The 15,042-nt window shown below is 44.3% G+C and overlaps 1 protein-coding gene across 1 annotated transcript in view; it reads left to right on the forward strand.

The window, feature by feature from the left end:
- LOC128597885 (death-associated protein kinase 1-like) overlaps nucleotides 1-6,798 on the forward strand; it is a 50,898-nt gene extending 44,100 nt beyond the window's left edge. The window contains 2 exon segments of the mRNA XM_053608331.1: nucleotides 5,525-6,641; nucleotides 6,644-6,798. Coding sequence (XP_053464306.1) covers nucleotides 5,525-6,641; nucleotides 6,644-6,723 — 1,197 coding nt within the window. The 3' untranslated portion in view covers nucleotides 6,724-6,798.
- The last annotated feature ends 8,244 nt before the right edge of the window (nucleotides 6,799-15,042 follow it).

The raw sequence follows: 15,042 nt of genomic DNA on the forward strand, positions 1-15,042 counted from the left end.
GAAGAAAAGAGGAGTTGCAATCTTATTTTCAGATACATGTGGATTTAAAGCAACTAAAGTCAAAAAAGACAAAGATGGTCACTTTATATTGGTCAAGGGAAAAATACAACAAGAAGACATTTCAATTCTAAATATTTATGCACCCAATTTAAATGCTCCCAGATTCTTGAAACAGACCTTACTCAGTCTGAGCAATATGATATCTGATAATACCATAATAACAGGGGACCTTAACACTCCTCTTACAGAGCTGGACAGATCCTCTAAACAGAAATTAAACAAGGATATAAGAGACTTAAATGAGACCCTAGAACAACTGTGCTTGATAGACGCATATAGAACACTCCATCCCAAAGATAAAGAATATACATTCTTCTCATCACCCCATGGAACATTCTCCAAAATTGATCATATCCTGGGACACAAAACAAAATCAACAGAATCAAAAGAATTGAAATTTTACCTTGTATCTTCTCAGACCATAAGGCCCTAAAGGTGGAACTCAACTCTAACAAAAATGCTCGACCCCACCCAAAGGCATGGAAATTAAACAATCTTCTGTTGAATAACAGATGGGTGCAGGAAGAAATAAAACAGGAAATCATTAACTTCCTTGAGCATAACAACAATGAAGACACCAGCTACCAAAACCTGTGGGATACTGCAAAAGCAGTTTTGAGAGGAAAATTCATCGCTTTAGATGCCTACATTCGAAAAACAGAAAGAGAGCACATCAACAATCTCACAAGAGATCTTATGGAATTGGAAAAAGAAGAACAATCTAAGCCTAAACTCAGTAGAAGAAAAGAAATATCCAAAATCAAATCAGAGATCAATGAAATTGAAAACCAAAGAATCATTCAGAAAATTAATGAAATAAGGAGTTGGTTTTTTGAAAAAAATAATAAAATAGATAAACCATTGGCCAGACTAACGAGGAATAGAAAAGTAAAATCTTTAGTAACCTCAATCAGAAATGATAAAGGGGAAATAACTGATCCCACAGAGATACAAGAGATCATCTCTGAATACTACCAGAAACTCTATGCCCAGAAATTTGACAATGTGAAAGAAATGGATCAATATTTGGAATCACACCCTCTCCCTAGACTCAGCCAGGAAGAAATAGAGCTCCTGAACAGACCAATTTCAAGCACTGAGATCAAAGAAACAATAAAAAAGCTTCCAACCAAAAAATGCCCTGGTCCAGATGGCTTCACTCCAGAATTCTATCAAACCTTCAAGGACGAGCTTATTCCTGTACTGCAGAAATTATTCCAAAAAATTGAGGAAGAAGGAATCTTCCCCAACACATTCTATGAAGCAAACATCACCCTGATACCAAAACCAGGAAAAGACCCAAACAAAAAGGAGAATTTCAGACCAATCTCACTCATGAACATAGACGCAAAAATTCTCAACAAAATCCTAGCCAATAGATTACAGCTTATCATCAAAAAAGTCATTCATCATGATCAAGTAGGCTTCATCCCAGGGATGCAAGGCTGGTTTAACATACGCAAGCCTATAAACGTTATCCACCATATTAACAGAGGCAAAAATAAAGATCACATGATCCTCTCAATAGATGCAGAAAAAGCATTTGATAAAATCCAGCATCCTTTTCTAATTAGAACACTGAAGAGTATAGGCATAGGTGGCACATTTCTAAAACTGATTGAAGCTATCTATGACAAACCCAGAGCCAATATTTTACTGAATGGAGTAAAACTCAAAGCTTTTCCTCTTAGAACTGGAACCAGACAAGGTTGCCCTCTGTCACCTTTACTATTCAACTTAGTGCTGGAAGTTCTAGCCAATACAATTAGGCAAGACAAGGAAATAAAGGGAATCCAAATGGGAGCAGAGGAGGTCAAACTCTCCCTCTTTGCTGACGACATGATCTTATACTTAGAGAACCCCAAAGACTCAACCACAGACTCCTAGAAGTCATCAAAAAATACAGTAATGTTTCAGGATATAAAATCAATGTCCACAAGTCAGTACCCTTTGTGTACACCAATAACAGTCAAGATGAGAAGCTAATTAAGGACACAACTCCCTTCACCATAGTCTCAAAGAAAATGAAATACCTAGGAATATACCTAACGAAGGAGGTAAAGGACCTCTATAAAGAAAACTATGAAATCCTCAGAAAGGAAATAGCAGAGGATATTAACAAATGGAAGAACATACCATGCTCATGGATGGGAAGAATCAACATTGTTAAAATGTCTATACTTCCCAAAGCAATCTACCTATTCAATGCCATTCCTATCAAAATACCAACATCGTACTTTCAAGATTTGGAAAAAATGATTCTGCGTTTTGTATGGAACCGGAAAAAACCCCGTATAGCTAAGGCAGTTCTCTGTAACAAAAATAAAGCTGGGGGCATCAGCATACCAGATTTTAGTCTGTACTACAAAGCCATAGTGCTCAAGACAGCATGGTACTGGCACAAAAACAGAGACATAGACACTTGGAATCGAATTGAAAACCAAGAAATGAAACTAACATTTTACAACCACCTAATCTTTGATAAACCAAACAGGAACATACCTTGGGGGAAAGACTCCCTATTCAATAAATGGTGTTGGGAGAACTGGATGTCTACATGTAAAAGACTGAAACCGGACCCACACCTTTCCCCACTCACAAAAATTGATTCAAGATGGATAAAGGACTTAAATTTAAAGCATGAAACAATAAAAATCCTCCAAGAAAGCATAGGAAAAACACTGGAAGATATTGGCCTGGGGAAAGACTTCATGAAGAAGACTGCCATGGCAATTGCAACAACAACAAAAATAAACAAATGGGACTTCATTAAACTGAAAAGCTTCTGTACAGCTAAGGAGACAATAACCAAAGCAAAGAGACAACCTACACAATGGGAAAGGATATTTGCATATTTTCAATCAGACAAAAGCTTGATAACTAGGATCTATAGAGAACTCAAATTAATCCACATGAAAAAAGCCAACAATCCCTTATATCAATGGGCAAGAGACATGAATAGAACTTTCTCTAAAGACGACAGACGAATGGCTAACAAACACATGAAAAAATGTTCATCATCTCTATATATTAGAGAAATGCAAATCAAAACAACCCTGAGATATCATCTAACCCCAGTAAGAATGGCCCACATCACAAAATCTCAAAACTGCAGTTGCTGGCGTGGATGTGGCGAGACGGCAACCCTTTTACACTGCTGGTGGGACTTCAAACTAGTACAACCTTTCTGGAAGGAAGTATGGAGAAACCTCAAAGCACTCAAGCTAGACCTCCCATTTGATCCTGCAATCCCATTACTGGGCATCTACCCAGAAGGAAAGAAATCCTTTTATCATAAGGACACTTGTACTAGACTGTTTTATTGCAGCTCAATTTACAATTGCCAAAATGTGGAAACAGCCTAAATGCCCACTAACCCAGGAATGGATTAACAAGCTGTGGTATATGTATACCATGGAATACTATTCAGCCTTTAAAAAAAATGGAGACTTTACATCCTTCGTATTAACCTGGATGGAAGTGGAAGACATTATTCTTAGTAAAGCATCACAAGAATGGAGAAGCATGAATCCTATGTATTCAATTTTGATATGAGGACAATTAATGACAATTATGGTTATGGGGGTGAAGCAGAAAGAGGGACGGAGGGAGGGGTGTGGGGCCTTGGTGTGTGTCACACTTTATGGGGGCAAGACATGATTGCAAGAGGGACTTTACCTAACAATTGCAATCAGTGTAACTTGGCTTATTGTACCCTCAATGAATCCCCAACAATAAAAAAAAAAAAAAGAAGGATGACAATAAAGGGGCATCTGCACCATGTGCCCCTCCCCCAGCCCCAGCTGTCCCACAGTCCTGCCTTCTTCTGGTCTCTGATCTGCAGATCTCACTCCCATTTCTCCAGGAGCCCTTCTGATGTTTCCCTTCTGGTCCAGGGCCACACTGCATTTAGTTAGCTGTGTCACCTCCTTACTCTGCTCCACTGGGGGACAGCTTTTCAATCTCTGTCTTTTGTGGCACTACACAGACAGAAGTCTTTAGGAGGAAATTGCAAAGGGTGTTCCACCCAATGCCATGTCAAATACTTCATAGATATTGGGTCCCCCTTCAGGATTTTTCCACCTAGGCTAATTTTTAAACAGAATCCCAGACAGAGGGCAAGTGGAAGGTTTAAGCCAGGCTGTGGGTGGAAAAGTACTCCTGTTGTGCACAGATAGAGACTGAGCCTCCCTGAGAGGAAGGAGTCCACCTTGGGTGGCCATTATCCGTAGAACTAGCCCGGAACAGGGGGAAGACAGGATGTGGAACTGTTGGGTAAAAGGAAAGTTACTTTTGTTTTTAGCCACATGTTTTTTTCCTTCTGACTTCTGATTTTTTAAAGAAATAAGGAACCATAAACCTGAAGTCACCTCTGGTCACCATCCCCCATCTCATTGCTCTCCCCCTCTCTGGGGCTAACAGTTATCATGGCAGCCTACCTTTCCAGACCTTTTTGTATGGTTGATTATAATTTGCATAATGGAATATAACCTCTGAATCCTTTTTGAAAAATCTTTTGAAAAATGTAAAGACTTCAGCAAAGTTGCAAGAGTAGCGCCAAGAACCCTCGTTCATGTGCCCTATACTTAAATTGACCAATTGTTTACATTCTGCTACATTTGCTGGATTCTTTTCTGTTTGTTTATTTATTTTGCAGACACTATAACATTCCTCCCCTAAATATTTAGCTTGCATTTCCTAAGGTGGATATTTTCCCACATAAGGATATTTTCCCAATATAATTGATCATCACTTCCCCAAAAGACAACATTGTTATTGTACTATGATTGAACATATAGTCCTCATGCAAGAGGTTGCCATTTGTCCCAGTAATTTCTTGTACATTTGCTTTTCTTTCTTTCTTCTTCTTTTTTTTTTTTTTTTTTTTTGCAGAGTCTCACTATGTCACCCTCGGTAGAGTGCCATGGCTCACAGCTCACAACAACCTCAAACTCTTGGGCTCAAGCAATTCTCTTGCCTCAGCCTCTCAAGTAGCTAGGACTACAGGCTATTTTTTTGTTGCAGTTGTCATTGGTTAGCTGGCCCCAGCCAGTTTGAACCCGCTTCGCTGGCGCTGTAACCACTGTGCAACTGCGCTGAGCCCAATCACTTTTCTTTATGTTTGCATTTATTTTGGGATTCAGAATCCAGTCTAAAATCACTCACTGCATTTGGTTGCCACTTCCCATATTTTTTTCTTTCATTTCACTGACCTTTGTGAAAACTCAAGGGCAGGTGTTGTCCACGATCTCTCTTCTGACACTACCATGATGCTTTTTCCACTTAGTGTTAACTCTTTGAGAGTCACCCTGGGTCACCCCTCAGAACATCTGCTCAGACGCTCTCACTGGGGTCAGGCCCTTTCGTGCTTCATGGCCGGTGTCCCGGGCCAGGGCTCCTTCCCTAAGCCTGACGTCTGTCCTCCCCTCTGGCAGATCAACATCATGCAGAGTGAAACATGCTACTCCTGGACCCCCGCTGGCTCTGCACCAACGTGCTGGGGAAGCTGCTGTCCGTGGAGACCTCGCGGGCCCTGCACCATTACCGGGGCCGCTACACCGTGGAGGACATCCAGCGCCTGGTGCCCGACAGCGACGTGGAGGAGCTGCTGCAGATCCTGGACGCCATGGACATCTGCGCCCGGGACCTGAGCAGCGGGACCATGGTGGACGTGCCCGCGCTGATCAAGACAGACAACCTGCACCGCTCCTGGGCCGACGAGGAGGACGAGATGATGGTGTACGGCGGCGTGCGCATCGTGCCGGTGGAGCACCTCGCCCCCTTTCCGTGCGGCATCTTTCACAAGGTGCAGGTGAACCTGTGCCGGTGGATCCACCAGCACAGCGCAGAGGGGGACGCTGACATCCGCCTGTGGGTGAACGGCTGCAAGGTCGCCAAACGCTGGGCCGAGCTGCTGGTGTTCCTGGTCAACCACAGCCAGGGCGTAGAGGTGAGGGTGCGCGGGCTGGAGACGGAAAAGGTCAAGTGCTGCCTGCTGCTGGACTCCGTGTGCAGCACCATGGAGACGGTCATGGCCACCACGCTGCAGGGACTGCTGACTGTGAAGCATTACCTGAGCCCGCAGCAGCTGCGGGAGCACCAAGAGCCTGTCATGTTCTACCAGCTGATCTACCAACCGTGGGACTTCTTCTGGGCGCAGACCCTCAAGGAGACCTCCCTGACCAACACCATGGGTAGGTACAAGGAAAGCTTCAGCAGTGTCACGTTCGGCTGTCACAACATCTACTCGCAGGCCAGCCTCCGCATGGACATCCACGCTTCCGACCTGAACCTCCTGACGCCGAGGAAACTGAGTCGCCTGCTGGACCCGCCCGACCCCATGGGGAAGGACTGGTGCCTGCTCGCCATGAACTTGGGCCTCCCGGACCTCGTGGCAAAGTACAACAGCGGTGGGGCTGCCAAGGACTTCCTCCCCAGCCCGGTGCACGCCCTGCTGCGGGAATGGACCTCCTACCCTGACAGCACGGTGGGCGTCCTCATGTCCAAACTGAGAGAGCTGGGCCGCCGGGATACAGCGGACTTTCTGCTGAAGGCGTCGTCTGTGTTCAAAATCAACCTGGAGGGCAACAGCCAGAGGCCTACGCCTCCAGCTGCAACAGTGGCACCTCCTACAATTCCATTAGCTTGGTGGTGTCCTGGTGAGGGGAGCTGTGACCCCAGAGCAAAGCAGATGCGGCCCATCCTTGCACCCGAGATGCCCAGGGAGTTCCTTCCCTCACCCCATCCCGAGGGCGGGCCGCCCGCCCCTCCCTCCAGCTGGCCCTCGGCCCCTGCTGCCCCACTCCCTCTCTCCCATTCTCTTGTCTGTGGACCGTCTTCTAGTTCCAGAACTGAGCAGACCCTTGACTTTGGCCATTTGAAAAGCTAGTGTAGCTCTTACATGTTTTGGACGCCATCTAGTCCTCCAGTACTTTGCTTTTACTGGAATTCTACTGGAATTCCTAACATTTCAATGAAAAATTTTTAGCTACAATATGGATTGTCCTTTAAAAACAGAAAAGTGCACATTTATCCCAAGTGTGTAGTTCGTATACTCTTTGCTTTGTTAGACCATCTCCTCCTCAGCTTCTCTCTTTTATATTTGTAGGAGAAACTCCCACGTATGGAATCCCACTGTATAATTTATAAACAGACACTATGTGAGTGCCTTTTGCAGAAGAGGGTGTGTTTGAAATCGTCAGAGTCAGCCAGGAGCTGTCACCAAGGAAACGCTACCTCTCTGTCCCTGCTGTATGCTGATCACTGCCAGAGGTGCTTCACCCTGAATTTTCTCATTTTTATTCTTTCCAGCGATTTCTGTGTTTCATTTGGCAAGGAAAGGAGAGAAAGGGATCTTCCTCCAGGGTGATTTCATGGTCAGTGTGTTGCTATGAGAAGACATTGTCATTTTCTTTAGTTTCAATGTCATTGTAAATATCCACAGGAAACCTACCAACTGTCGGCTTCATCATTCCCTCTCATCTCAGGTACCCTGTTTCCCGGAAAATAAGACAGTGTCTCATTTTAAGGTGTGCTCCCAAAGATGCGCTAGGTCTTATTTTCAGGAGACGTTTTATCTTTCCTGTAAGTAGGTCTTATTTTCGGGGAAACAGGGTAGAAGATTAACACAGTTGCAGGGTTAGGGAGAGCTGTGTAAGAATTCAGAAGGTCCCTGACTCATCACTTGTGGCAGTCCATTGTAATTGGTGCATAGCAAATGGCTTCCACTGTTAGATCCTGGTTTGATAACTTCCTATACTTGAAGTCTCAACATAGAAAATAACAAAGGCAAGTTTTCTTCAGTGATTTTAAACTGTGATCAGTTTTACATTGATATGAGGGAACATGTCCTAATTCTTCTGTCCTGAGAAGCATGTGATGTTAATGTTAAATATTAGGTGTATATACATATGCACTATGTATATACTTATATATTAATATTGGTATTTTTACTTAATCTATAAGATGTCGTAAGAAAGTTTAAATTTTTTGTTTCTTTTTTTAATAAACTGTTACTTGTTGCATTACTTTTGTTATTAATTTAATAATATTAATTAATTTAATAATTAATTCAAAATGATTTCTTTTTCTTTGTTGTGTTATCACTTCCCATCATCCCGCATATCTTAAGACAGGCCAATCTGAAATCCAAGAAGTCATTAAGACTAAATGCTCAGGGGTTGAAAACACCCCATTTTATTTAGGTGATTAATTATTACTAGCACTGGGAAGTTCAAAGAGCCCAGATGATTTTCACATTTCTTCTTATTTTAAAGAAAAGGAGCCCCTTTCATTTTCCTTGGGTGAACCAAAAAGCCAAATGGAATCTTTGAGCCTGGACACTGGGGAACACAAGAAGCTTTGCTATTTCTATGCAAAAGTGAAGGGGATGGCGCCATGAGCAAGAGAAAACCTATAGCAAAAGCTGCATAACTTGTTGCCCCTCTTCAAATTCAAGCTACTTTTGAAGTTCATTTTTTTCACCCAAATTGTCCACAAGAAATATGATTTACTTTTCTAGTGAGAAGAGAAATAGTAATGAATAAAGTTAACAACTACCTATAGCAATACCCAGAATGGGTTACCCCGAAACGTAAATGCTGGAGCCTTACGGAGTGGAATCTCCTTTCCTTGCCTTAACTCCTCCTCTAAGTGTTGGCCTCATTCTCTTCTACTTGAAAGGAGCTTCATATTGCAGGGATATGGCACAGGGGAGCTAAAACCAGAGCATCTGCATGTAAAACTCCAGAGGAAGACTCTGATTGGACCATTTGTGTCACGTAGCTGTCCCTGTGCAAATGTCAACGGCTTGAGCAGACAGAGTTACTAGGACTGGGCTGGTCCCAGTGACCCTGGGTGGATGTTGGGAGGAGGGTAGCAGTTCTCTCCAAGAAGGTGGTTCTGGTAACAGAGAAGGGGATGGGGGGAGGGTGCTGGGCAGACAAATTTAAAGCGTCTCAAGAGTGTTCCTTATCTCACACGGTGACAGGGCCCTTGGGCTCTAAAGATGTTGTGGTCATACTCAGGAACCATTACAACCCAAACTTCAAGAGCTTGAGAATCACTGAGCTCACTGCCCATCCTGGGAGATGCCCTTGGGGCATTGCAAGGGACAGGCTGGGGTCTTCTGTACCAGGCTGAAACTGGCAAAGCCCCACCTGTGTAGCCGGCTCTGCCCCCTGAAGGAGGGAAGAAACCAGACAGTAGCTCCTGTGGCCACCTAAGAATCAGAAGATGCAAGGACTTGGGAGCCTGAAAGAAAAGCCAGTCACGGACCCTTTCTCTTGGAATTGCTGAAACATCCTCAGGCTACATGTTCCTCATCACCCTTGGGCTGTGGTATGGCTATTCTGGGTATCAAGTCCCATCTTGGGTCACCCTGGGGTGTCTGAGGTCTCCAGTATGGACAAAAGCATCCCAAGGACCCAAAGCCTCTATGGTGTAGTCTTGAGGGCACTTGTGGGACTTCCAGTGGTCTCAGAATCTGGATTCTCACCCATTCTAAACAGAATCAGATCTCTGGGGGGAATGGCGGTGGTCTTTTCTGTAAAAAGGGGTTCACAATGACAACTGCAGGACTCACGGAAATCATGAGAGTACATTTGGCCTATCAATGCCCACAGTCCATACCAGTCTTCTGAATCCTGAAAAGCCACTCCAAAGAACAGGGCCAAGCTGGCTATTCCTGCATAAAGGTTCCTCTGCCGGATGCCAGAGGGCAGTCAGAACATCTGAGCCTAGAAGTGGAAGGCTTTCATTAAGGGTAAAAGGATGGTTTCAGTTCTGCAGATAACAGTGTTCCAGAGATGAATTAGTCACGGTTACACAGCAATGTGAATGTGTTTAATGCCAGTGACCCGGGCAGTTCCTATGGTTAAAATGGTAAGTTTTATGTTATGCATATTTTGTAACTTTTATATAAGGGGTAAAAGGTAAAGCTGGACTCTAAAAATGTCCAGCTAACAACAAAGCTGGTAGAGTAATGGACAAGGCTACCCACTCTATTGGAGCATCCCAGCAAAGCTGAGCCCCACCCGCACCCCCAAAGGGGGGATATAAAAGTAATAGCTTGCCTTTGGAAAGAATTTGGAGTTGGGATTTAAAAAAACAAACAAACAAAACCTTTATAGGGGAAGAAGTGAGAGTTTTCTTTGGCTTCTCTGTTTACAGTTAAATTTCTTTTTCTGATTTGAATTCATGCACAGGATGGTACCACGGTCTTTGCAGGACTTTGGATTCTTGAGGACTTACTCAGCCTGAGCTGTTTAGAAGGCTGTTTAGGAGGAGTGAGTAGCGAGCTACGTTTCATCATTCCCCAGAGGGTTTTTGAGCACCTACCATGGTGCCAGCCCCGTGCTGGTGACAGGTGCAGCTGTGCCCTGGCTCACCAACCAGGCCCTAGGGCTCAGCTCCACAGCTGTCTGACAAAGTGCTCTCAGGGCTATTTACAGAAATCATGGCTGAGCTTTCCTGAAGATGAGGTCAGACGTTACCATTGAAACCAAAAGTCACATGCTGATGAGAGGCTGGAGGTGCCAAACTCCACAGCTTCCAGATGTGGGCCAAGGAGAAGGACAGGTTTGACTGCCCCAGCTATACACTCCGGCCAAAGAGAGTGGACCAAGGGCACCCCTGAAAGGAGGTTTCAAGGAGCAGTTAGTCCCCTTCCACCTCCACTGTGCAGAAAGGAAGCCCAGGAAATGCCCCAGGACAGAGCTACTAATCCCTTCCAGGAACAAATTCTTTGTTGTTGTTTGTTTTTTTCTCTTTGAGATGGAGCCTCACTTTGCTGCCCAGCTAGAGTGCTGTGGCATCAGCCAAGCTCTCAGCAACCTCAGAGTCCTGGGCTGAAGTGATCCTCCTGCCTCAGCCTCCCAGGTGCTGGGACTACAGGTGCCCACCACAATGCCCAGCTAGTGTTTCTATTTTTGGTAGAGATGGGGTCTTGCTCTTTATCAGCCTGGTCTCAAACTCTTGAGCTCAAACAATCCTCCTGCCTTGGCCTCCCAGAATTCTGAGATTACAGACTTGAGCCACCGCACCATCCAAGAACAAATTTTCCACCTGTGTGGGCATGGCGGGGGTTGGGAGAGGTCCTCAGGGATCCTGGGCTGGTCCTAGGCTGTTCCTGGCACCAGTAGTCTCAGGGGCAGGGGTCAGGTGAGGGTGGCCTGGCAGGTGCCCTGGGCTGTATCTCAAGCCCATGGAATCCTCGTCTGGGTATAGAGAAGCAGCTCAGGTGAGCTGTGGGTGGATGAGACCAGCTTTCCCACTGAAGTCACAGACTTTCACAACTAAGATCTTGAAGACGGCTTGGTTCTACCACCCTCTTTGGAGACAGGAAGCAAAGTCATTAAAAGATGGAGATGTGATCCCGCAGTTCAGTCATGTACCATTCAGACTAAGTGTCAGGCCATTGACCACCCTGAGGACCCTTTATACTGCTCTGCTAAGTGTGCATGTTATACTGTGTGTGCACATGTGTGTGAATGTGTGTCATGAGTATACCTGTGTCTGCATGTATATTGTATGTGTGCATTTGTGTAGATGTACAGAAGTGTATGTGTCCTGTGCATATGTGTGTGCACATGTATAATTGAGTTGGTGTGTATGTGTGCAATAGGTGTGTGTGCATGTGTATATGAGTGTAAGTGTGTGTGTATGTGTGTGCAAGTTTCTGTGTTCATGTGTATGTATGTGCATATGTGTGGGGTGTGGGATGTGGGGAGGGCTACGTGGTGAGCAGTTCTCTGGCCAGAAATGCTTGTTTATCTGGCCAAGAGCCATGATTCCTGCTGATTCAGCTGTGAGAGTGTTTCCCAAAATCAAAATGACCAAACAGAACATCAGGAGAACTTCCTTCCATTCTGCCCCTCCCACTTGGTGCCATCCTCAGGCCTCAGAATCTGAGTCACCAGCCCTAGCATTAGCCCCACAGGAGCTCTGCAGAGCTATCAGATTGCGTCACATCCAGTGTGGATGAGAATCATTTCATCTTCCAAGAAGGGAAGGCCAGTCACTCGAGAGTGAGGCCAGGGCTGCTGCCTCTAAATCACGGGATTCTCTGACTGGAATTCACAGGGAACCAGGCAGTGATGACTGAGGGTCCAGCTCCCACAGAAGTGCTGGGCATCAGCAGCCACTGTCCTCCTGGCCTGACCTCCATGGCCAGGGGCCCCCTGGCTCTCAGGCAATTTGAGAGAATGGAAGTATTTATTCCCTTTGGCTGTTTGTTTCTAGACAGATTTTAATGTTGCTGAAATCATAGAAGTGTTCCATTGTAACCCTGAGGTTTTTTCCCCTAAGATTACGACATAGCTATTTTTCAACGTTATTAGAAGCTTTTCAGAAACATCTGTTTTAATGGCCGCACAATACTGCAATAACATTGTTAGGTTCCAACTCCTACTATGAAACATTCAGGCATCATTACCTACCATTAATACAGCTAAAGAAACATCTTTATGCATATTTTTTCTGTTTTTTAAACCGAACATGAAATACATGTTTTGGGGGTTTGGTACACAGTAATTGAAATCAAATGAGAGAAAGTATCTATTGCTGAGTGAAAAAATTGCATTTGCATTATTATCTGCTAACATACTTTATGATAATTTTTGCTACATTTTTTGCCACATCTAACAAATTTTACAATATTACCCTTTTAGCAAGAATGGAAAGAAAATTCATTCATTTTACCATCGTAAAAGACTAAGTAATTTTTAAAATTATTGACTCAATAAGTATAGTTATCACTTCAAAACCCATAATCGGTAATATCATATATATTTTTAAGATTGTTAATCTTATCTGGGTTACCTCTACCAATTTTAAACACACACACATATGATGTATATAAACATTTATACATTGTATACACTTATCTATGTAATGGTATATGCTATGTCTCTTTCACTACAACAAAAAATGAAGTTTGATCCCCAGTGGTAGTGAGTCAGGAAAGTTCTCTTGCCACTTCTTGGGCACCTGGTACTAAGCCTATATTGGCGATGTTTGACACTAAGCCCTGACCATTCTAAAAATGCTATTGGACACAGCCTGGATGGGATTTGTACCCAGACTGTGTAGAACCCTCAGTGTTCACTGAATATTCCATTATGAAAATCATGAGGCATCAGCCAAAAATAGTTTCCATGTGCAGCAGCAATGTAGAGAGGCTGCTCGGAATGAGTGTGGAGTGAGGGAAACACAATCTCACAAACCGGGCAGCAAGACCCCAAGGCTGAGTGCACGTGGTTGATGATGAAGATGTCCTAACCATCAAAGACACTCCAGTGTTTCTTTTCTATGTCTGTCAGCCATTGCTCTTGTTAGTGCCTGAGTAGAACAGGATGTTAAGTTGTGGCCACTGGAATCACCGGACAGGCCTAAGGAAAAATTGTGAACTTGAATTCTCTAGGCTTTATCAACACTCTGCCATTTCCTTCCATTTTCTGGGAACTGATTAGTCCCTTTCTTTTTCGCCCGAGCTTTAACCCTGTCTTTGGGCTTAATTATACTACCATGACTTACAGAACTATCATATTCTTTTATTTTTCTTAAAGTAAATCTGGCTTGGGCCCACCCATGAAAAATCTAGTCTCTTTCACTCTTTGGGGAGCCACTCCTCCTCCTCATGGTTTTGCAAGGGTCCTGGGGTCTTCTGAGAACTGTTTTGCTGCCTTTCATTACCTCCAAATGTCTGACCTGCCTCCCCACCCTCCATATCAAGCCTGCATGTGGGAATCTTCCAGAGCCCATGATCTCTAAATCCAGCCACCCAAGGCATGAGAGTGCAAGCAGGTGATTGCTCCCAGCCTCTTGCAGAAACCCCTGTCCCAGACTGGGGGATAATTCTCCTCTCTTCCATTAACTTCAAGGACACTTCATGGATGTTTTCTTCTTTTTTTTTTGAGACAGAGTCTCAACCTGTAATGTCACCCAGGGTATAGTGCTGTGGTGTCACAGCTCACAGCAACCTCAAACTCTTGGGCTTAAGAGATTCTCTTGCCTCCCAAGTAGCTGGGACTACAGAGGTCCACTACAACACCTGGCTATTTTTTTGTTGCAGTTGTCATTGTTGTTTTTAGTTGGCCTAGGCCAGGTTTGAACCCGCTAGCCTCGTTGCATGTGGCCAGTGCCCTAACCACTGAGCTGCGGGCACCACCTTGGATGTTTTATTCTTTAATGACATTGACCTCTAGATTCATACAAAAGGTTTTCAGATTGGCTCCTGCAATTTAGAAAACCTTTTCCTCTCTTTTCAATCTTGGCTGTCAGGATGTTTGTTAACTCAGAAACTACTGGGGAAATCTAATGATGAACACTGATTGCTTTTCTTTGTTTTCCTGTTATTAAAATCCTGGTCATGTGAGACAACAATATCCCTGGTGTAGAGGGGAGATGTCCCAGTAAAGGGAAAACAAAAATGAAAAGAACACTCATATTTTCACAAAAAGTATCACTCTCCTTGCATTAAATTATGCGTTCCACAGGTCTGCAGGTATGTATGTGAGGGTTCAGAATCTGAGTACACTTCCTTCCCTACCACCACCCCCGAAGCTGCTCCAGGAGCTGCTCTTGAAAAAATAACTCAGACAGGGGAATATTCTGCTAGGGAAGCAAGTGAGGGGTGATTCCCAAAGGGAGAAGGTTCCCTTTTTGATGGTTAGGACATTTTCACTCATCAACCAAGTGCACTCAGCTTTGGGGTCTTGCTTCCAGGCTGGTGAATGTCTGTCCCTCACTTCACACTCATTCCACCCAGCTTCTCTACATTGCTGCTGCAAGGGAAACTATTTTGTGCTGGCGCCTCATGATTTGCATAGTGGAGTATTTAGTGAACCTGAAGATTTCCCCCCAAAACTCAGTGGAGGGTTACAGAAAAATGGGAAGTGCTTTGGAGAAGGTTTGATGGAAGCAATAGATGAGGGAAGGTAGGGACTGTGTGTTGGGAAATGACCTCTGACCTGGGGCCCTTGG

Source organism: Nycticebus coucang, chromosome 2 (assembly GCF_027406575.1).
Source record: "Nycticebus coucang isolate mNycCou1 chromosome 2, mNycCou1.pri, whole genome shotgun sequence".
Classification (NCBI taxonomy): domain Eukaryota; kingdom Metazoa; phylum Chordata; class Mammalia; order Primates; family Lorisidae; genus Nycticebus; species Nycticebus coucang.